Below are 24,980 nucleotides of genomic sequence, written 5' to 3' on the forward strand. Positions count from 1 at the left end.
GAAAAGGGGTGGATTTAGTGAAAAGAAGGGATGCGTCTAGTGAAAAGAGTGAGTGAGTTGGGTTTAACGCCGCTTTTAACATTATTCCAGTTATATCACGGCGTGTCAGCTTAATGTGGGAGGAAAGCCCGAAGTGGTGCAGGTCTCAGACGTTTACCACTTCGGTGAAACCCACGAGCACGGATATGGTGCTGACAAACCTAGAAACATAATCGGGGCGAACCGGGATTCGAACCCACAATCATAGGTTTCTGGCGTGCCCGAGGGACGCAACTCTGCACAGCGAAGCACGGCGCCTTAGACGACTGGGCCACCCGTGCCCCCTTTAGTGAAAAGAAGAGTATTTAGTGAAAAGGACGGATCCATGCGTTTAGTGAAAGGGGTGCATTTAGTGAAGAGAAGGGATGCGTTTAGTGAAAAGAAGAGTATTGAGTGAAAAGGACGGATCCATGCGTTTAGTGAAAAGGGGTGCATTTAGTGAAAAGAAGGGATGCGTTTAGTGTAAAGAAGGGATGCGTTTAATTATCACAAGTTATACAAGTGTTACAAAATTGCAAATATTCCGCGAAGCAATTCATTTTAATATTGTTAAATGAGATATAGTTGAAATGAATTTTTACGAAAGTAGTATAAATTCGATGACGTAAAATAAAACTATCAGATTATAAACAGTTAGTATGCTACATAGCGAAAAGCTGTGGGAGTTGGTGCACGGGTGGGTGGGTTGCTTTCCTTTAAAAAATCCGTTTGTTAGTACACTTTTGTTTATTTCTTTCACATAGTATCTGATATAAGATAGTCAATAATCCTCGGTGTTACAGAATTTTCAGAAAAAAATAACTATCAATTCTTTCATCTTTTATTAATCAGCACTTTCTAGCGTAGCCGTTTTCAATTTTGTCTTTTGTTGTTTACCGCCGCGCCGAGCTCGACTCCAGAGATTGATTCTTTGAGCAATGTCGTCTGGCAATGACACGAAATCAACCAAGTCGTCAATTCGGATCACCCTTTCCATGAAGTGGCTTCATACGCCAAACATTGCTGTATATAATACAGACTGTCATTTTTCCAACAATGATACAATATGATAAATTGTGCAAAATTTCTCATGTGCGTGTTCTCAACGAAAATAAATATCAATTAGGTGACGCTCAGAGGAAATTAGATATAATGTAAATGTATTTTGTACATTGGGTCAATTGGTCTTTATACAAATAGTCTGTCTGTCCGTCTGTCAAGCTATTTGTCTGTTTTAACGTATGCGAGTTACGGCCGTCATAGCACTAATTAAAGATCGGGGTGTGGAACATGTTCAAGATTTTCAATTATTTACAAGCGGTCGTAAATCTAAAAGATAGTCTCCTAACAAATAAGCTGGCTCCATGCACTACTTGCAATATAAGGTACACAGCATTGAGTAGACTCACGTAAATTAAGTCCCAGAAATGAAACTCTCTTCTTTAAAAATCTGTACCTACTAAATATAAAATGAAATCCAAATGGAGCCGAGAACAGTCCTTTATTTCAGGCTGGGGATGATCGAGGCAACGTAGACTTGCAAAATCATTCTAGACATGAGTTTGAGTTATATTTTATGTTCTATGGTCTGGGAGACAGACTACGCTTTAGGAGACGCAAGCAGAACTATATGGCACGCCGTGTATCTCTGCTTAAATTAAACTAATTCCGTAATGTCATGACACACCAATGAGAGGTTTTAAATTTTACATTTACCTCAATTAAACCATGAAGAAATTAAAGGTGAAGATAATGAGCGAACAGAGACCATATACCGAGTGAAGTGGCATGAGTTCGATTTGAATTCAAATCTCACCTGTAATCACCTCTAAAAAAAGTAACTAATGACAAATACGTTTTTTCCAGTGTCATGTTATGATGTCTAATTACAAGAAAAATATTTACGCCTGGCTTTCTCCAGCATTCCATGGCCTTCGGGTTCAAATTAAATCAAGTGCAGTTATATCTACAGATAATAACACTATACACTGTATTTATGTCTCCTTATATAATCATCTTAACTCTCATTTTTATGTATTTCATAACTCGCAACGACAGAGGCTTGGCCATAGTTGAAGGTGTTGCATTCCCGATAGTATCATGACGTCAGCACAGGGAAATACCATAATCCCTGTGGGGCGTGCTTATTCTTCACAAGGGGTGTAGACGAAATGTACATGTTGAAAATAATCGCTTATGTGTCACACATTTTGTCAACGTGAACGATAAAATGAATATAAGATGTACATTTATAACATTACTTCAGTCTTATCATTAAATATCATATTTGCTTTCTTATAAGGTCCGTGGTCGGTCGCACTCCCCCTGAGCAGTCAAAAATAGAATGATGAAATGCCCGTATTCCCTTGAAAAACACAAACCAACATGGCCGGCAAAGGGTAAGGTTGGGTGGCTTTGTTGTCCTTATACTTCTTCGTTTTGACTTTGTTAAGCAACACTTAAGACATCTGACCGTCGACTGTATCATTCTATTTCACCTACATACATATGACTTAGATACCTCGATTCTTCATTGAAATAAATGGTAATTTAAACAGGATCGCCATCCGAAAGAGCGGATTGTTCGGTATTCGTTCACAATCATCTTCTTTGTGGCGTCCCAGGGTATATTCGAAGGTATGAGACTACTGAAAAGTTGTGTGGAAATCGGACGTGATGACGTGAAGTGGATAACCGTGACCTCGCTAAGGTTACACTGGAGCTTCTTTTCCGTACATAAACAATAACCACAGACGTGTTCAAGATTAACATTTTATAAACCAAACAAGCTCATCACGCACATCAACTTCTCTATCCAGACATGTTTTAATTGAGCTACAACCGTTTTACATGTACGATCACCCAATCACTTCTGTGACATTCAATTTTGTTTAATGTATCGTCCAATCCCCTTTTTCAACGACACCTATTTTCGAACAGCCGTACTTGAAATTGATTTGGGGCTATGATGTGAGGTGTGATGTGATCAAAGCCCGTAGTCCGACACCTAATTTGCAACAAAGTGCTGAAATCGGCCTTGTTAATCCAACACAGTGATCAGCGTACTCTGTGGTCATCTGCCTGCGAGTACACTGACCGACCAGTGAAATGACTAACTGGAAGTCAACAGTAGCCAATAAGAAAGCAGCTTTCTTAGCTTTGAAGCGCTAGTTTTAAATTGGCGACTTCAATTCCAGGCTGTGTTTATGAAAGTATTTTGAATCAGTCATGCAGCCCGTAACTGTAGTTCGGAATACCCTGTGTTAAGTTTTGTGAAGTTGTATGATTAGAAAGCAGGGATACCTAATGTAGGTCAGAGATTCAAAGAACGGAGCTCCGTGACACTTTGATAAGTGTCCTATCAGTTGTTTTTGTGTACTAGCAACTATGTGCATGAATTGATGTTTGTTAAAGAAATCCTGAAATAAAGATGTTTAGCGACACTGCTCTCCTCTTTGCACACACAATAGCAGGAACACTTTATTAATGCATATTATAGCTAAAATGGATAGAATTATCATTAAACCGCCCGCATGTTATCAGAAATGAGCGGGCCACAGTAACTTGATAATGCCCTCATATTGCTTGACGACGGGCCATTAACACGCCTGTTGTTAGGTGACATCACGTTCAATAGTGACGTCATCTGGCCCTCGATCTTTTCAACTGCCCTCCTTTGTCGGGCAGTTAATGGAAGACCTCGGGCTTCTGCAAATGATAATGCTCTGAAAAATAGCGTTACCCTCATAATATTGTGTATGCATAGTAATGTTTGGGATATGTCAATATTTGTGCGCAACCAGATTTTCAACCAGTTTTGGTGTGATTTGTAAAACGAACGGAAATTGTTATATATTTTCACTGAAATGCATATTTTACGTGGGTAGTAAATATACACCACACTCAGTTCTTGTTATATGCTATTTTTACGAAAGTAACAAACTTTCTAAGGTGAGATATCATAGTCTAAAATACAACTGGAACTGGAGTGTTGTATTCTCTATTTATCCTGTCATGGGTAAAAAATTTAACTTTGAACAAACAACCTTTTCTAGAAACATACTTGGATCTGCCCCAAATAAAAGAAGGAAATAAGGAGTAGCTGTTTTCCAATTTACGGATATCTTTGCTTGACTAGAACTTGGAATACATTGTGTGAAGTCCATTTCTGGTATCCCCCATTGTGATATTGCTGGAATATTGCTAAAAGCAGTGTAAAAACATACTCACTCACTGTAATACATTGGAAAGCACATACTGCGAAAAGATATATTAGTTTGAAAGAATTTATCCATACAAATAAACATGACAAATAAAACTTGCACTTGAAAAATGCAAATATTGGATTAAATTTGTCTTGTGTATTGCAACCCGTGTGTCTTGTGCTTTTACACCTGTGTGAAGAGATTGTTTGTTGTTCAGAGCTTCTGCCCAGGTGTACTGTCGCGAGCACCCTGATGCTCCCCTGGTTGAAGACTACCATGCTGGGGACATGATCTGCCAGGAGTGTGGCCTGGTAGTGGGAGACCGGTGAGTACACACACCCTGCTGGGGACATTGTCTGCCAGGAGTATGGCCTAGTAGTGGTAGACTGGTGAGTACACACACCCTGCTGGGGACATGATCTGCCAGGAGTGTGGCCTGGTAGTGGGAGACCGGTGAGTACACACACCCTGCTGGGGACATGATCTGCCAGGAGTGTGGCCTGGTAGTGGGAGACCGGTGAGTACACACACCATGCTGGGGACATGATCTGCCAGGAGTATGGCCTGGTAGTGGGAGACCGGTGAGTACACACACCCTGCTGGGGACATGATCTGCCAGGAGTGTGGCCTGGTAGTGGGAGACCGGTGAGTACACACACCATGCTGGGGACAAGATCTGCCAGGAGTGTGGCCTGGTAGTGGGAGACCGGTGAGTACACACACCATGCTGGGGACATGATCTGCCAGGAGTGTGGCCTGGTAGTGGGAGACCGGTGAGTACACACACCCTGCTGGGGACATCGTCTGCCAGGAGTATGGCCTGGTAGTGGTAGACCAGTGAGTACACACACCATGCTGGAGACATGATCTGCCAGGAGTATGGCCTGGTAGTGGGAGACCAGTGAGTACACACACCCTGCTGGGGACATGATCTGCCAGGAGTGTGGCCTGGTAGTGGGAGACCGGTGAGTACACACACCATGCTGGGGACATGATCTGCCAGGAGTGTGGTCTGGTAGTGGGAGACCGGTGGGTACACACACCCTGCTGGGGACATGATCTGCCAGGAGTGTGGCCTGGTAGTGGGAGACCGGTGAGTACACACACCCTGCTGGGGACATGATCTGCCAGGAGTGTGGCCTGGTAGTGGGAGACCGATGAGTACACACACCCTGCTGGGGACATGATCTGCCAGGAGTATGGCCTGGTAGTGGGAGACCGGTGAATACACACACCATGCTGGGGACATGATCTGCCAGGAGTATGGCCTGGTAGTGGGAGATCGGTGAGTACACACACCATGCTGGGGACATGATCTGCCAGGAGTATGGCCTGGTAGTGGGAGACCAGTGAGTACACACACCCTGCTGGGGACATGATCTGCCACGAGTGTGGCCTGGTAGTGGGAGACCAGTGAGTACACACACCATGCTGGGGACATGATCTGCCAGGAGTGTGGCCTGGTAGTGGGAGATCGGTGAGTACACACACCATGCTGGGGACATGATCTGCCAGGAGTATGGCCTGGTAGTGGGAGACCAGTGAGTACACACACCCTGCTGGGGACATGATCTGCCAGGAGTGTGGCCTGGTAGTGGGAGACTGGTGAGTACACACACCATGCTGGGGACATGATCTGCCAGGAGTGTGGCCTGGTAGTGGGAGACCGGTGAGTACACACACCATGCTGGGGACATGATCTGCCAGGAGTGTGGCCTGGTAGTGGGAGACCGGTGAGTACACACACCATGCTGGGGACATGATCTGCCAGGAGTATGGCCTGGTAGTGGGAGACTGGTGAGTACACACACCCTGCTGGGGACATGATCTGCCAGGAGTGTGGCCTGGTAGTGGGAGACTGGTGAGTACACACACCATGCTGGGGACATGATCTGCCAGGAGTGTGGCCTGGTAGTGGGAGACCGGTGAGTACACACACCATGCTGGGGACATGATCTGCCAGGAGTGTGGCCTGGTAGTGGGAGACTGGTGAGTACACACACCATGCTGGGGACATGATCTGCCAGGAGTATGGCCTGGTAGTGGGAGACTGGTGAGTACACACACCATGCTGGGGACATGATCTGCCAGGAGTATGGCCTGGTAGTGGGAGATCGGTGAGTACACACACCATGCTGGGGACATGATCTGCCAGGAGTGTGGCCTGGTAGTGGGAGACCGGTGAGTACACACACCATGCTGGGGACATGATCTGACATTTGTGAGCTAACAGTCCTTTCATTTTGTATCCTTGTATCAACACTACTTCATGGGGGAAGAATAAATTGTAATACAAACCCATGAAGTTTTAACAGTGAAAGCTGAACTGAATCCACACTATTTTGTTTTGAAGTTTGGCTCATTGTAAGCATGGTAAGTTCAGGCCTCAAAGTTACGACTGAAAAGGTCATCAATGAGTAAATTTCAATATGTCTGCTGTCTAAAATTCAGAGGTAGCCAAATGACTACCTTGAAAAATATCTTGTGGAGACTAACTTCTATTTCTATTGTTTGAGTCACAAATAACAAAACTCAAGTACAGTTTCCACTAATATACAATTCCAAGAGTAGTGCTATGACTTGTACATGTGATAGTTATTTGATAAAAGATAATTTCAAATGCTTTTGACTACCTACAATATTGGCTTGACTTCTTGACTTTACCACTGGCTACCTGGAAAAAACTACTTGTCACCATTTGGCTACTTAGTAAAAACTTAAACTTTGAGGACTGAAGTTGGCTCTCAAGGTATTGCTCAATGCTTTGGCTGCCAGGAAAATGACATTAGGAGCAAGATGTGGTCCTTGGAATAAATGGAAATTTGATGTCTACAGAGTAACACTAGGTGAAACTATCATTACTATGTTAGTGTGACAATGTTCAGTCAAAACACAGCAATACAATGATTAAGTGGCTGTAGGACAACAGCATGTACAACATGTGATGTGACAGCCCATGTGACAGCCCGAAACTCTACATGGTTTCAAACTTCATATAGCTTCAGCAAGATAGATGTCGGTATTGTGTTTGAGAGTGATAGATGTCGGTATTGTGTTTGAGAGTGATAGATGTCGGTATTGTGTTTGAGAGTGATAGATGTTGGTGTTGTGTTTGAGAGTGATAGATGTTGGTGTTGTGTTTGAGAGTGATAGATGTTGGTGTTGTGTTTGAGAGTGATAGATGTTGGTGTTGTGTTTGAGAGTGATAGATGTTGGTGTTGTGTTTGAGAGTGATAGATGTTGGTGTTGTGTTTGAGAGTGATAGATGTTGGTGTTGTGTTTGAGAGTGATAGATGTTGGTGTTGTGTTTGAGAGTGATAGATGTTGGTGTTGTGTTTGAGAGTGATAGATGTTGGTGTTGTGTTTGAGAGTGATAGATGTTGGTGTTGTGTTTGAGAGTGATAGATGTTGGTGTTGTGTTTGAGAGTGATAGATGTTGGTGTTGTGTTTGAGAGTGATAGATGTTGGTGTTGTGTTTGAGAGTGATAGATGTTGGTGTTGTGTTTGAGAGTGATAGATGTTGGTGTTGTGTTTGAGAGTGATAGATGTTGGTGTTGTGTTTGAGAGTGATAGATGTTGGTGTTGTGTTTGAGAGTGATAGATGTTGGTGTTGTGTTTGAGAGTGATAGATGTTGGTGTTGTGTTTGAGAGTGATAGATGTTGGTGTTGTGTTTGAGAGTGATAGATGTTGGTGTTGTGTTTGAGAGTGATAGATGTTGGTGTTGTGTTTGAGAGTGATAGATGTTGGTGTTGTGTTTGAGAGTGATAGATGTTGGTGTTGTGTTTGAGAGTGATAGATGTTGGTGTTGTGTTTGAGAGTGATAGATGTTGGTGTTGTGTTTGAGAGTGATAGATGTTGGTGTTGTGTTTGAGAGTGATAGATGTTGGTGTTGTGTTTGAGAGTGATAGATGTTGGTGTTGTGTTTGAGAGTGATAGATGTTGGTGTTGTGTTTGAGAGTGATAGATGTTGGTGTTGTGTTTGAGAGTGATAGATGTTGGTGTTGTGTTTGAGAGTGATAGATGTTGGTGTTGTGTTTGAGAGTGATAGATGTTGGTGTTGTGTTTCAGAGTGATAGATGTTGGTGTTGTGTTTGAGAGTGATAGATGTTGGTATTGTGTTTGAGAGTGATAGATGTTGGTGTTGTGTTTCAGAGTGATAGATGTTGGTGTTGTGTTTCAGAGTGATAGATGTTGGTATTGTGTTTGAGAGTGATACATGGTATCGTGTTTCAGTGAGATAGATGTTGGTATTGTGTTTGAGAGTGATAGATGGTATCGTGTTTCAGTGAGATAGATGTTGGTATTGTGTTTGAGAGTGATAGATGTTGGAATTGTGTTTCAGTGAGATAGATGTTGGTGTTATGTTTCAGAGTGATAGATGTTGGTATTGTGTATGAGAGTGATAGATGTTGGAATTGTGTTTCAGTGAGATAGATGTTGGTGTTATGTTTCAGAGTGATAGATGTTGGTATTGTGTATGAGAGTGATAGATGTTGGAATTGTGTTTCAGTGAGATAGATGTTGGTGTTATGTTTCAGAGTGATAGATGTTGGTGTTGTGTTTCAGATTGATAGATGTTGGTGTTGTGTTTCAGAGTGATAGATGTTGGTGTTGTGTTTCAGAGTGATAGATGTTGGTGTTGTGTTTCAGAGTGATAGATGTTGGTGTTGTGTTTCAGAGTGATAGATGTTGGATCTGAGTGGAGAACCTTCAGCAATGACAAGAATACAAAAGATGCGTCTCGAGTTGGTGCAGCAGAGGTAAGTCTTCATCAAGGTTGGATGTTCCTACTTGGTGTCGTCTCGTCAGTAGGGACCTGTTTGGACACTGGACATGTTTAACATGGACCAGCTTAGTTTCTTCAACTTCATTTTGATGTGGACAAGAACATTTTAGTCATCTGAGAACTTGAGTCCTTAAACCTCTCTGATTTGAGACAAAGCCCCATGGCAGCCATATGTGTTCCCAGTATTATTAATATGAAGCATGTTTGCATGAGCCTTTATTATCCTCTGCCCTAATCACAGTTTGGTGGTGGACACAGAAACAGGATTCATCCATCCAACATATTTTGTTGTCAGAGCTTAACTCACAAACTGTTCAATAATTAAATATTGTCTGTACACAATGCCGTTTTTGAGTTTTTGCTTGCCGTAATAGATGACTATGCTTGTCATAAGAGGCGACTTACGGTATAGGGTGGTCTGGCTCGCTGACTTTGTTAATGCATGTCATCGATCCCAATTGAGTGAATTGATGCTCATGATGTCAATCACTGGATTGTCTGGTCCAGACTCAATTATTTACAGAGCACTGTCATAAAGCTGGAATATTGCTAACAAACAAACAAACAAACAAACAGTGTGGTGTCAAACCAATGCACTCGCTGTTGTTGTATGTTTGCATTTTCTTGACCCTCTAAACATAATGTTGCATATATTCCAGTAAACTTCAGGTGGGCTACAGAGCCTTTTGTTCTTAATGTCTACTCAATATTCTATGTACTATTCAAAAGAATTTTAAGAACAAGTGGTACTTTCATATTAGGGATTGGTCATTTATTATCGGGGGTGATGGGCTGTGTAACATATTGTGCTAATGTCACCCCCATGATATGTAACATTTCAAGTTACCCCATGAAAAAACAGAACTGTCTTTTTTAATGTCTCAAACCCTTGATTCCATGATTACCATGATCAACTATACTAATGTACTGTTTGTGTGTGATCCAGAACAGCCTTCTTGATGGTGGTGACCTCTCCACGATGATCGCAGCCGTCCCCGGTGGAGGGAAGGACATGGTGGACGAGTTTGGCAAACCCATGTACAGGAACAGGAGAACGGTAAGGGATCACTGCTACACTGGCTCAGCAGATAAACATAAGTGGCTTTTGAGTGTGCACAGGTGTTAGTTTTGTTTGGAAACAGTGCCCTGCCCGTACCAGCAATGAGGAAATTTCTATGATGAATGTGAGAGGGTTTGTCAGGATGGAGTCTTTGGACATATTTGATGTCAGAGGTAGTGCAGGTACTGCAATAGTGGTGGATTTAGGGAGTGATATGGTCCTTGAAGGACGTTTTGGTTGTTGCCTTTGGTGGTCGAATTGGCAAGCTCCTGAAACCGATAGCCCATTTGCAGTGCTCTCTATACCATTGCCACCACAGCTCCCCACTGTGCAGGGTATTTCACAACCATGCATGGAGCTGAACTCACAACTGATCTTTATCATGTTTGTGTTTACCAACAAGCAATGACTGTTGTGGTGCTGTAAACCTTTTCCTCAGCAAAGGTGTTTGTTCGTTTGTCAATTTGAAATAAGATGGTTCTGGTACGTGATGAACGGTGAAGACAATCATTTAGCTTCATACCTAATCTTGTTTGTTGTGGCCCATAAATCCTAATAGAATCATGTCTGTATTTTCATTAGTACATGAGAGACATTAATTCTTCTCAAATGATCTTTTCATTATCATGGTCAAGAGTTGACTTGTGAGTGTTATAATGAAGGAGAGTGTTAGAGTGAAGGGGGGACATTTACTCGATGTACTCACACAAACTGTAGGTGGCCAAATTCTTTGGCAGCTACTTCATTCATAATGTGTGAAATCTAGCTGTACAATGTCCTACATCAATCTTTGCTTGTCATTCAGTTGTTAGTTTCAGTGTGAGTCAGTCAAACATCAAAGTGTGTAGATAATGCAGTGAGAGTCAGCATCAATCAGTCCAACATCAAACTTGCTGGTCATACAGTGAATGAAGGGCATCCTGGACCCAGCACCTCCTGCTGGACATCAACCCTGGGTCGGTGCTCTAGTGGATGGAGGGCATCCTGGACCCAGCACCTCCTGCTGGACATCAACCCTGGGTCGATGCTCTAGTGAATGGAGGGCATTCTGGACCCAGCAACTTTTGCTGGACATCAACACTGGGTCGATACTCCAGTGGATGGAGGGCATCCTGGACCCAGCACCTCCTGCTGGACATCAACCCTGGCTTGGTGCTCCGGTGAATGGAGGGCATTCTGGACCCAGCACCTCCTGCTGGACATCAACACTGGGTCGGTGCTCCAGAGGATGGAGGGCATTCTGGACCCAGCACCTCCTGCTGGACATCAACCCTGGGTCGGTGCTCCAGTGGATGGAGGGCATCCTGGACCCAGCATCTCTTGCTGGACATCAACACTGGGTCGATGCTCCAGTGGATGGAGGGCATTCTTGACCCAGCACCTCCTGCTGGACATCAACCCTGGTCGATGCTCCAGTGGATGGAGGGCATTCTGGACCCAGCACCTCCTGCTGGACATCAACACTGGGTCAGTGCTCCAGTGGATGGAGGGCATCCTGGACCCAGCATCTCTTGCTGGACATCAACACTGGGTCGATGCTCCAGTGGATGGAGGGCATTCTGGACCCAGCACCTCCTGCTGGACATCAACCCTGGGTCGATGCTCTAGTGAATGGAGGGCATTCTGGACCCAGCACCTCCTGCTGGACATCAACCCTGGGTCGATGCTTCAGTGGATGGAGGGCATCCTGGACCCAGCACCTCCTGCTGGACATCAACACTGGGTCGGTGCTCCAGTGGATGGAGGGCATTCTGGACCCAGCACTTCTTGCTGGACATCAACACTGGGTCGATACTCCAGTGGATGGAGGGCATCCTGGACCTAGCACCTCCTGCTGGACATCAACACTGGCTCAATGCTCCGGTGAATGGAGGGCATTCTGGACCCAGCACCTCCTGCTGGACATCAACCCTGGGTCGATGCTCTAGTGAATGGAGGGCATTCTGGACCCAGCACCTCCTGCTGGACATCAACCCTGGGTCGATGCTTCAGTGGATGGAGGGCATCCTGGACCCAGCACCTCCTGCTGGACATCAACACTGGGTCGGTGCTCCAGTGGATGGAGGGCATTCTGGACCCAGCACCTCCTGCTGGACATCAACCCTGGCTTGGTGCTCCGGTGAATGGAGGGCATTCTGGACCCAGTACCTCCTGCTGGACATCAACCCTGGTCGATGCTCCAGTGGATGGAGGGCATCCTGGACCCAGTACCTCCTGCTGGACATCAACACTGGGTCGGTGCTCCAGTGGATGGAGGGCATTCTGGACCCAGCACCTCCTGCTGGACATCAACCCTGGCTTGGTGCTCCGGTGAATGGAGGGCATTCTGGACCCAGCACCTCCTGCTGGACATCAACCCTCGTCGATGCTCCAGTGGATGGAGGGCATCCTGGACCCAGTACCTCCTGCTGGACATCAACACTGGGTCGGTGCTCCAGTGGATGGAGGGCATTCTGGACCCAGCACCTCCTGCTGGACATCAACCCTGGCTTGGTGCTCCAGTGAATGGAGGACATTCTGGACCCAGCACCTCCTGCTGGACATCAACCCTGGCTTGGTGCTCTAGTGTATGGAGGGCATTCTGGACCCAGCACCTCCTGCTGGACATCAACCCTGGGTCGATGCTTTAGTGGATGGAGGGCATTCTGGACCCAGCACCTCCTGGACATCAACCCTGGGTCAATGCTCCAGTGGATGGAGGGCATCCTTGACCCAGCACCTCCTGCTGGACATCAACACTGAGTCGGTGCTCCAGAGGATGGAGGGCATTCTGGACCCAGCACCTCCTGCTGGACATCAACACTGGGTCGATACTCCAGTGGATGGAGGGCATCCTGGACCCAGCACCTCCTGCTGGACATCAACACTGGGTCGATGCTCCAGTGGATGGAGAGCATCCTGGACCCAGCATCTCTTGCTGGACATCAACACTGGGTTGTTGCTCCAGTGGATGGAGGGCATTCTGGACCCAGCACCTCCTGCTGGACATCAACCCTGGGTTGGTGCTCCAGTGAATGGAGGGCATTCTGGACCCAGCACCTCCTGCTGGACATCAACCCTGGCTTGGTGCTCCAGTGGATGGAGGGCATTCTGGACCCAGCACCTCCTGCTGGACATCAACCCTGTGTCGGTGCTCCAGTGGATGGAGGGCATTCTGGACCCAGCACCTCCTGCTGGACATCAACCCTGGGTCGATGCTCTAGTGAATGGAGGGCATTCTGGACCCAGCACCTCCTGCTGGACATCAACCCTGGGTCGATGCTTCAGTGGATGGAGGGCATCCTGGACCCAGCACCTCCTGCTGGACATCAACACTGGGTCGGTGCTCCAGTGGATGGAGGGCATTCTGGACCCAGCACCTCCTGCTGGACATCAACCCTGGCTTGGTGCTCCGGTGAATGGAGGGCATTCTGGACCCAGCACCTCCTGCTGGACATCAACCCTCGTCGATGCTCCAGTGGATGGAGGGCATCCTGGACCCAGTACCTCCTGCTGGACATCAACACTGGGTCGGTGCTCCAGTGGATGGAGGACATTCTGGACCCAGCACCTCCTGCTGGACATCAACCCTGGCTTGGTGCTCCGGTGAATGGAGGGCATTCTGGACCCAGCACCTCCTGCTGGACATCAACCCTGGCTTGGTGCTCCAGTGAATGGAGGGCATTCTGGACCCAGCACCTCCTGCTGGACATCAACCCTGTGTCGGTGCTCCAGTGGATGGAGGGCATTCTGGACCCAGCACCTCCTGCTGGACATCAACCCTGGGTCGATGCTTCAGTGGATGGAGGGCATTCTGGACCAAGCACCTCCTGCTGGACATCAACCCTGGGTCGGTGCTCCAGTGGATGGAGGGCATTCTGGACCCAGCACCTCCTGCTGGACATCAACCCTGGCTTGGTGCTCCAGTGAATGGAGGGCATTTTGGACCCAGCACCTCCTGCTGGACATCAACCCTGGCTTGGTGCTCCGGTGAATGGAGGGCATTCTGGACCCAGCACCTCCTGCTGGACATCAACCCTGGCTTGGTGCTCCAGTGAATGGAGGGCATTTTGGACCCAGCACCTCCTGCTGGACATCAACACTGGGTCGATGGTCCAGTGGATGGAGGGCATTCTGGACCCAGCACCTCCTGCTTGACATCAACCCTGGGTCGATGCTTCAGTGGATGGAGGGCATTCTGGACCCAGCACCTCCTGCTGGACATCAACCCTGGTCGATGCTCCAGTGGATGGAGGGCATTCTGGACCCAGCACCTCCTGCTGGACATCAACCCTGGCTTGGTGCTTCAGTGGATGGAGGGCATTCTGGACCCAGCACCTCCTGCTGGACATCAACCCTGGCTTTGGACACTGGACACCCCCCCACACACACCCTCCCCACCACCCCACCACCCACACACACACACACACACACACACACCCTACACCACTCACTCACTCACTCACTCACTCTCACTCAAAGTGGCACTGACATACGATAGGCTTTTGTATATGAAATGCTATTATGTTATGTTTGTATAATTTGAGTGTATTGTATGTGTTGAACAGATGAACAGTTCTGACCGAGCCCTGCTAAATGCATTCCGTGAGATCAACCAGATGGCAGACAGACTCAACCTGCCCAAGATGATAGCTGTAGGTGGCTTACCTCTATCAACCCTCTTCAAAGATGTTTCCATGTATTTTTGTATATATATATAAATATTGTTGAAATTTGGTATTAAATTGATGACCTATTCTTTTAGTCAAGCCAAATGGGACAGTTATTTTTCATATTTGGGATTGAAAACAAAAGTACTTATCAGGAAATGTATTCACATTGAGCTTTTCATATTCCTCCCCAGGATAGAGGCAACACACTTTTCAAGCAGGTGCACGAGGGCAAGTCCTTGAAGGGTCGCAGCAATGATGCCATTGCCTCAGCCTGTATGTACATAGCATGTCGACAGGAAGGTGTGCCCAGAACATTTAAAGGTAATTAGCTGCAGAAGGTTTAGCTTTGGTATCAATGGACACAAAGGGATAATTTGTGCATTGGATTTTATTCCTAAGAGTAGAGTGAGAATGTAATGTTCTAATGTGTGAACTTATACTATCTCACACAATGCACTTCTTTCTTCTTCGATGCCGTGTAGAAACATGCTTGAACCCTGTATCCAGCTTCTAAAACAAAAACATTCGCCCTACACCCCTAGCATATCCATGGTTACGACCATATCTTGGTCAATTAGGTGCCTCTTGTTCACGATCACCTTTCATGCTTGACTGCAAATGTCTTTTTACCAGGATGAAATATGTGTGAAACTGACTGATTTAAAGGGTTTGTTTTTCAGAGATCTGTGCTGTATCTAAAATATCCAAGAAGGAAATCGGCCGGGTGTTCAAGCTGATCCTGAAGACTCTGGAGACGAACGTGGAGCTCATCACTACCGGGGACTTCATGGTGAGTCAGGGGAGATAACTAGTCTGGCTGGAGGTGAGAGAAAACAGTCACCAGTATTAGGGCCGGAAACACAAAAGTGAGATCAAGATGATATGTTTCACAATATGTTCATGATAGGGGTGACTATTGGTCTGGAAATCAGTATTGCAATAACTATTGATATTGCAAGCAACTATTGCCATAAATATCGATAGTTTGAGATATGACTGATTTGTTTTGACTCCCAAAATTTATGTACACTTTTAATACTGAGAGTCTTACACAGCCGTGATTGTATTGTTGTTCGTTGTTCATTTGCACATAACGCTTCTCATTGCATAATCAACCGTTTATCACTGAATGGAGTGCTTAAAATCTGTTCGAAAACATCCGCGGCAAGTCCCGGAAATACGATTGTTCTACTAGTTAACTTTTCACACTATACATCCTTTGATCTTAGAAGCGCATGCATGCAATAAAAGGGAACCATAAGCGAAGTTTATTTTCTTAATTAGTGGGCAATCCAATTTGAGGCGACACTGTCAACTCACATGTAGTTGCTGTCACAACACGGCGGTCATTCCTTTTGATTCGGATCAAGTAACCGTATCAAACCAATTAATCTGGCTTGAATGTGTATCTATATTTGCATGAATGTGTATGAATGCGCGTAGTGCTGGTCAAAACTCTCGTTTTCCGTATTTTAAGCAACATGACCAATCAATGCCACCGAATCACTCTGTACTTGTGTAATGAATTGTGATTGGCTCTTCACTCATAGCGTCTGTTACTACCATTATCGATCGATATTTTCATGTAAGTAGACTACATTCACATTAGATGTGAGAGTTAATGCTTTTAAATAATAACAAACGGCGAAAACATAATGAATATATATTTTTACACTATAAATGGTAAACAACTTGTATCATTGCAATGTGCGAGACAAGGCGAAGATCTGGAGATTGGCCGAGTGCGCTCCCCCGCCTCGGCCTCAGTTAAACGGCTCATCGTCTATAACTCCCACCAATTATTTGGACCCCATTGGTAGCGTTGTAGCGAGGGACCACTGTACTGCCAATTTGTAAGGCATTAGTTATGTGTGAAAATATTGTGTGCCATTTGAATTCCATATAGACGTGGTTACAAAAACTTGTGTTCATTTGTTATGTGTGTGTTATGTTTATTTCAGTCGCGGTTCTGCTCCAACCTACAGCTGCCCTCCTCTGTACAGAAAGGGGCGACTTACATCGCACGCAAGGCTGTGGACATGGACCTGGTGCCTGGGTCAGTCACAAGAGATGCAGTGGAGGGAGGGGGGGGGATAACAGTCCTACTTGACATCTCTTCTCTCCACCTGCCACAAATACCATCAATAATAATATTTCTTATCCAACCACATTGCAATTTCCAATTTCACTTTGATCATGTTGCACAGAATCAAAAGTAACAAAGTATCCACTTATCCGGTTTGTCTCATACCTAAATTGTAAAATCGTTTGTAGAAATCAATTTAGTAACACACAATATTGCTCAATTCACTGAGTAGCATGACCATAACACATTACCCTGATCAGTGAGAAATCCCATAACAGATTATTACCCTGATCAGTGAGAAATCCCATGACAGATTATTACCCTGATCGGTGAGAAATCCCATGACAGATTATTACCCTGATCAGTGAGAAATCCCATGACAGATTATTGCCCTGATCAGTGAGAAATCTCATGACAGATTATTGCCCTGATCAGTGAGAAATCTCATGACAGATTATTGCCCTGATCAGTGAGAAATCTCATGACAGATTATTGCCCTGATCAGTGAGAAATCTCATGACAGATTATTGCCCTGATCAGTGAGAAATCTCATGACAGATTATTACCCTGATCAGTGAGAAATCTCATGACAGATTATTACCCTGATCAGTGAGAAATCTCATGACAGATTATTACCCTGATCAGTGAGAAATCTCGTGACTGATCAGTGAGAAATCTCATGACAGATTATTACCCTGATCAGTGAGAAATCTCATGACAGATTATTACCCTGATCAGTGAGAAATCTCGTGACAGATTATTGCCCTGATCAGTGAGAAATCTCATGACAGATTATTACCCTGATCAGTGAGAACTTACATGACAGATTATTGCCCTGATCAGTGAGAAATCTCATGACAGATTATTGCCCTGATCAGTGAGAAATCCCATGACAGATTATTGCCCTGATCAGTGAGAAATCCCATGACAGATTATTGCCCTGATCAGTGAGAAATCCCATGACAGAATATTACCCTGATCAGTGAGAAATCTCATGACAGATTATTATTACCTTGATCAATGAGAAAAGCCAAGATGTAAGAGTATTGTTGACTGTTGCACTGAGTTGAACATGCTGAGCAGACTGCTGTGTTGTTGTTTCAGCCGGAGCCCCATCTCAGTGGCGGCAGCAGCCATCTACATGGCCTCACAAGCCTCCAGCGACAAGAAATCTCAGAAGGGTAAGCTGATGTTCTATGATTCTCATTATAAGGTTCTGACAATAACATGCTAAGAATACAGCCACTGACAAAACAATTTTTACAATGAAACCAATGTTTTACATGGGGTGTGAAAAGGCCTTCAATTGAGATGTTTGCTTTTAGGAGGTCTTAAGTTTTGATTTTGATAGAAAGATCTGGAATTTGTTGAAAAAGTCTTGAACAAATCAACAGATTTAGGAAACAGTACTTTGAAGCATTTGAGCTACCTCCCTTCCTCTCTCTGGCAGCAATGAAGGTACTATATGATTTCACTGTAAGCCACATACCAACCAATATCTCTTTGTTGGTACATCATGACAGCTGATGTAATTCCATCACATAAATAATGACCATCCAACCTGACAGCCATCATCAAACCTTGGATCTTACACAGAGTCCTGTGGGAACAGGATTACATCACAGTTCAATAGCCCCACACTGGTTTTGTAGAGGAGGAATCAGTCTTTATTAGGCAATTTTTTCTTACATTTTATCCTTGTCTAATGTCCTAATGGATTCAGTTTAATTGTTTGTGGGTACTATAAGTGGATTCATGTTTGTTGAAGGCATAAAAATTGCAATTTCCATATGACTGCCTCGATGCCAGCATTATTTTTAAGAAAAACTTGCAAAAGTCACCATTTGTAGTTAAAAAATGGCTGAATTCTAAATGGCTCTATCTCCTGTAAATGCAAACCAAATGGGCCCTCACTGGGATGGAAATTTACAAGCCCAGGGGCTATATTTTGACTTTTGACCCTGCAAAAGATAACTAGTCCTTATTAAATAAGAAGACTTTTGAATTTGAGACTCAGAAGGTTTTTCCAAATGTGTAGCTTAGCAATTAGAGAGGTGGAGTCGAGAGGACGATGTATAATTCACAGCATATGTGAAAAAACTCAATCCCTACTGACTAGTAGAATTATATTATCCCAATGTAATTACGACTAGCCTGTGGTCCTAGGGGTGAGCCTTAATTTCTAACCCTGCCAAACTGTGCATTTATATGTAGCCTGTCTGTGTGTATACACAAATACTTAGATACCTGTACATAATATATACATCAGCTGTCATTTGACGGCTGAATTTGAAACCGGCCCAAAATCTATAGACTGGGACCTACATATTAAAATGTAGCATCTCTGTAGTTAGGGCCCAGGAGATAAGTGCTGTTTATTGTAATGTGTTGAATTTTAATTTAGTGAAACTGCAATAGAAATAAAAGTAGATACAAATTGGAAAAGTAAGTCTTTACTTCTGAAAGTGACATTTCGAAGTTGGCATGATGAACAAGGCAGATAGTTCTATGGATATACAACTTCCTTATTACAATGTCTCCAATCAAATGTCACATTCATTGTAATAAAGAAGTTGTATATACATAGAACTATCTGCTGTGTTTAAGTAAATCTAAACCCCCCCCCACACACACACACACACTAGCTTACCACCACATTTTATCCAAATTTTTAAACTTATTCTATCTCACACTTTACATATCTTCTTTTTCAATCCCATGTGAAAACGTGCTTGAACCGAGTTTCCAGCTTCTAAAACAAAAACATTTACCCGAACACACCCCAGCATCTCCATGGTTTTGGACCAACAAGTCGGTCAATTACATGCTCCTGTAAATTGTAAGCTTGCTCAAGCTGACCTCGTGTGTATCTCTGCCAACTCTTTCTCTCTCTCATCCCCATTATGTGTTGACGTGTTTTGTGAATATTAGAGAAGTTTTTTGCCAAGTCTCTGTGATTTAACACAGCCTACACTATGGGCAAAAACGACAGACAACATCCGGCATGCTCAGAATGCTGCCACACCTACTCTACATCGGATCCTAACTCCTTTTGCTTGTTGGACTCATGTCGTACAGAGTGTCAATTCTATGCCAGATTCTGATTTCCACATCTACGTCCAGCAATGTAGGAGATTATTGCTCTGTTCTACTGGCCGATCCCGTCTCTCACCCGCCTTTGAGATCCCATGCTTGGGAGTCCACACGTGTCGCTCCTGCAGTGATAAGGACGATAGCTCTACTGTTCGTGCCCCGGCTACCACCCTGACCCAGCACGTGCCTTTTTGTCTCTCGCAAGATCATAGGCACAAGAAGATGCTGGATCGATGATCAGCTTCTTATGCAGGATAAACTCATGCAAAATCTGGACCTTCTCTCCCACCATTTGGGTTCCATGACAGCTCTCCGTCGCCGTGGTGTTCATTGTACCTAGGACGATCAGTTCAAAGCCAAACTTTACCATCAACCATGGTCTTCCTGCACCCTGTTCGCAGATGCAGTCCAGCAGGTTGCTCAAGTGGTACAGATGTGCATCTCCTGTGACGGCAACGGCAACTAGAGTATTCAGATCAGAAGGAACAAAACTATCCATAGTTTTTTCCTGCCCAATGTGATCTTTGCATTTGCCAGCACTTTAGGGTCAAAGGTTTCCATGGTTGCGGAATTACAATTGCTCATCTGCTCCTACAAAGTAGCAGACCAAGCCTCGTTTTTCACCCCCCTTCATGGGACTTTGTGGGTTTTGGTTCGAAGGTCCTTGCTATGGAATATTGTAGGTCGTCAATCTTTTCACCTTGGTTCGCTTGAATGTGTTTGAAAGCTTGATGAAGCTTCCAGACTTGGAGCACCCTATTGTCCGTGGGAGATAGTATTGTGTTTTGTTTGAAGAATCTATGCCTGTCCAGGATCAATCTGAAGCCATTTTGCTTATGCATTCTATAAAAAAAGTTTGACATGTATTCCCTAAGTTTCACTATCCTCCAGATCCGTGAAGATTAGGTCTTCAGCAACCCATGCTTGCCATAAAAGGTGACTATGCTTGGCGTAAGAGGCGACAAATGGGATCGGGTAGTCAGGCTCGCTGACTTGGTTGATGCATGTCATCGATCCCAATTGCATGGATCGATGCTAATGATCTCAATCACTGGATTGTCTGTTCCAGACTCGATTATTTACAGACCACCGTCATAAAGCTGGAATATTGCTTAGTGTGGTGTTAAACAACAAACAAACACTATCCTCCAACTTAAGCTTGTAGCAAATATCAGGTCAAAGTTGCGTGTTGATGTAAGTCCAGTGCTTTGGCCAATTTGACAAGTAAATCAAAATGCAACAATGCTTGTCGTAAGAGACGACTAACTTGATCAGGTGGCCAGACTCGCTGACGTTGTTGATGCATGTCATCATATCTCAATGGCGCAGATCAATGCTCATGATGTCAATCACTGGATTGTCTCATACAGACTCAATCATTTCTCTGGAATCATGCTGAGTGTGGCGTTCAACAACAAACAAACAAAAAAACTAACAAACACCGTTCTTTGACATGAAACTGGACTTGTACCTGTAAATTGCCAGACTGATGAAGATGTATTTTTACACACGTGCTCTTCTAATGAAGATGTATTAATTATTTCTTACCCTGTCAACGGTCTTCTTCATTTTGATCATAAGAGACAGAACCCAAACAGGCACATTTCTCCCTCTGGGGCGCCCCTTAATGAGAAGTTACCTGGCCTTGATCCCTCACTTGCTTTCTAATTTGTTTGCAAAAAGGTGTAAAACATTAACAAGATGTGTTGCCTTTTGTTTTCAGAAATCGGAGATATTGCTGGTGTGGCTGAGGTGACAATCCGCCAGTCATACAAGCTTATGTACCCTAAAGCACATCAACTGTTCCCAGATGATTTCAAGTTTGCAACACCCATAGAACAGCTGCCCATGCAGTGAGCTACAGCTGCCCATGCAGTGAGCTACAGCTGTTACTGCAGAGATGCAGACCCATGAATACCGAGTCATGCACAGGTATATGAACAGACACGGAAACACACACATGAACAGACACATGACACGTAAACAGACACATGACACACAAACAGACACATGCCACTCAAACAGACACATGACACTCACCCAGACACATGACACATAAATAGACATGTGAACATAATTAAGAACAGCCACAGGCACATTAACAGACATTTAAACAGCTACAGACACATGCACAGACACACATTGGATACAAGCAGACAGTGGGTTTCACCAAAGTGGTAAGCGTCTGAGACCTGCATCACTTAAGGCTGACACGCCATGATATAACTGGAATACTGTTAAAAGCGGCATTAAACCCAACTCACTCACTCACTACAAAGGACGCAATGTCGCAATGTCTACATGCCGTTCATATCACACCAGCCACAGAAACTTGTTTGGACAAGAGAATAATGACCATGAGGTTGAGCAGCATTGTCCTGCTGCTGTATCATTTGTCCTCCATGTGGGAGGCTAAGGACTGAATGGAATCATGATGTAATATGCCTCAGTTGGAGGAGTTGCAGCTCACAATGGAACTGAGTGTATTTCATGTGTTGATCAAGTACATCATTAAAACATATCCAGCTTCATCATCTACTGAATGTTTCTTCTCTGTGGTGTAAGGCCCATCAATATGTGGGGTATGGTATCTGAATGGTGTAAGGCCCATCAAGATCTGGGGTATGGTATCTGAATGGTCTAAGGACCATCAAGATGTGTAGATATGGTATCTGAATGGTGTAAGGCCCATCAAGATGTGGGGTATGGTATCTGAATGGTGTAAGGCCCATCAAGATGCGGGGTATGGTATCTGAATGGTGTAAGGCCCATCACGATGTGGGGTATGGTATCTGAATGGTGTAAGGCCCATCACGATGTGGGGTATGGTATCTGAATGGTGTAAGGCCCATCAAGATGTGGGGTATGGTATCTGAATGGTGAAGGCCCATCACGATGTGGGGTATGGTATCTGAATGGTCTAAGGGCCATCAAGCTGTGGGGGTATGGTATCCAAAATTCTTTTAAGGCCCATGGAGCTGTGGATCTATGGTATCTGAAGGGTCTAAGGGCCACCAAGCTGTGGAACTATGGTATCTGAATGGTCTAAGGGTCATTACGCTGTCAGGGTATGGTAGCCTAGTGGTCTTAAGGCCTTCAAGCTGTGGGAGTAGGGGTATAGTATCTGAATGGTCTAAGGGCCATCAAGCTGTGGAATCATGGTATTTGAATGGTCTAAGGGCCATCAAGCTGTGTAGATATGGTATTTGAATGGTGTAAGGCCCATCAAGCTGTGGATGTAGGGCATCTGAATGGTCTAAGGGCCATCAAGCTGTGGATGTATGGCATCTGAATGGTCTAAGGGTCATCAAGCTGTGTAGATATGGTATCTGAATGGTGTAAGGCCCATCAAGCTGTGGGAGTAAGGCATCTGAATGATCTAAGGTCCATCAAGCTGTGGAATTATGGTATCTGAATGGTCTAAGGGCCATAGATATGGTAGCCGAGTGATCGAAGGGCCCTCAAGCTGTGTAGGTATTGTAGCCTAGTGGTCTGAGATCATTTAAGCATGGAGAGGATGGAGGGCAATATTTCACCCCAATTATAAGCCTTGGTCAGTCTGCACCTCACCCATGCAAGTGGATTAGGATCCTCCCACATTTTCAGTCCTATGTAGAGTCCTGGTTAACATCTGTCTTCAGCAGCCTGTGCTTGTCGTAAGAGGTGACTAACATGAGCAGCCTTGCTCCCTTGGTTGATGCATGTCATTGTTTCCCAGTTGCTGGATCGATGCTCATAATGTCAGTAACTGGATTGTCTGGTCTAAAATTGATTATTTACAGACTGCCATCATATAGCTGGAATATTGCTGAGTGCATTGATAAAGTACCCAAGAAAGCAACATTATGATGTGACTAAGACTTGATGTTTGGTGTATTTCCGTGGTATGCCCGCTGTGTTGCTGCTTGGTGGCCACACTGATTTGATGAGCTGAAGTTTGGCACCTCTTTGTAATGTTGCAGGTTCAAAATCATTTTTCTTTATTGATGTTACTTTGGTTTTAGTTTTACATGTGTATGATGTAAGTCAGTCATTGAGGAAGATGTATCATGTCATCCCTATGTTGTATGCTATGTCCTATGTCCTATGTAGTCCCCATGCTGTGTTGTACTGCAACATGTCACATTGTGTTGTACTGCAACATGTCACATTGTGTTGTACTGCAACATGCTACATTGTGTAGTACTGCAACATGCTACATTGTGTTGTACTGCAACATGCTGCATTGTGTTGTACTGCAACATGTCACATTGTGTTGTACTGCAACATGTCACATTGTGTTGTACTGCAACATGTCACATTGTGTTGTACTGCAACATGCTACATTGTGTTGTACTGCAACATGTCACATTGTGTTGTACTGCAACATATAACATCGTGTGGTACTGCAACATACTGCATTGTGTTGTACTGCAACATATCACATTGTGTTGTACTTCAACATGCTACATTGTGTTGTCTAGTTTGTTTGTTGTTTAACGCCGCACTCAGCAGCATTCCAGCTATATGATGTCAGTCTGTAAATAATCAAGTCTGGACCAGACAATCCAGTGATTGACATCCTTAGCATCGATCCACCGCAATTTGGATACGATGACGTGGGTCAATATACTACATTGTGTTGTACAACAACATCTACATTGTGTTGTACTTCAACCTGCTACATTGTATTGTACTAACTTACTACAACTTGCTACATTGTGTTGTAATGCAACATGCTACATTGTGTTGTACTACAACATGCTATATTGTGTTGTACTGCAACATGCTATATAGTGTTGTACTGCAATATGCTATATAGTGTTGTACTGCAATATGCTATAATGTGTTGTACTACAACATGCTACATTGTGTTGTACTGCAACATGCTATATAGTGTTGTACTGCAATATGCTATATAGTGTTGTACTACAACATGCTATAATGTGTTGTACTGCAACATGCTATATTGTGTTGTACTGCAATATGCTATAATGTGTTGTACTACAACATGCTACATTGTGTTGTACTGCAATATGCTATAATGTGTTGTACTACAACATGCTACATTGTGTTGTACTGCAACATGCTATATTGTAT

At 44.3% G+C, this 24,980-nt stretch overlaps 1 protein-coding gene across 2 annotated transcripts; it reads left to right on the forward strand.

The window, feature by feature from the left end:
* The first annotated feature begins 2,399 nt into the window (after positions 1-2,399).
* LOC139473065 (transcription initiation factor IIB-like) lies at positions 2,400-24,039 on the forward strand. 2 transcript variants are annotated; one of them, XM_071255578.1, is made up of 10 exons: positions 2,400-2,417; positions 4,441-4,548; positions 8,903-8,984; positions 9,957-10,067; positions 14,618-14,704; positions 14,914-15,043; positions 15,403-15,512; positions 16,684-16,778; positions 17,913-17,989; positions 21,625-24,039. In XM_071255578.1, the coding sequence occupies exons 1-10, from the start codon at positions 2,404-2,406 to the stop codon at positions 21,756-21,758; spliced, it is 948 nt and encodes a 315-aa protein (XP_071111679.1). In that variant the 5' UTR covers positions 2,400-2,403; the 3' UTR covers positions 21,759-24,039. The 2 variants fall into 2 exon arrangements, with proteins under 2 accessions (XP_071111679.1, XP_071111680.1); XM_071255579.1 differs by lacking the exons at positions 2,400-2,417; positions 4,441-4,548 and adding an exon at positions 6,359-6,404.
* The last annotated feature ends 941 nt before the right edge of the window (positions 24,040-24,980 follow it).

Source organism: Haliotis cracherodii, unplaced genomic scaffold, assembly GCF_022045235.1.
Source record: "Haliotis cracherodii isolate W230 unplaced genomic scaffold, xgHalCrac1.p SCAF_26, whole genome shotgun sequence".
NCBI classification, from domain to species: Eukaryota; Metazoa; Mollusca; class Gastropoda; order Lepetellida; family Haliotidae; genus Haliotis; species Haliotis cracherodii.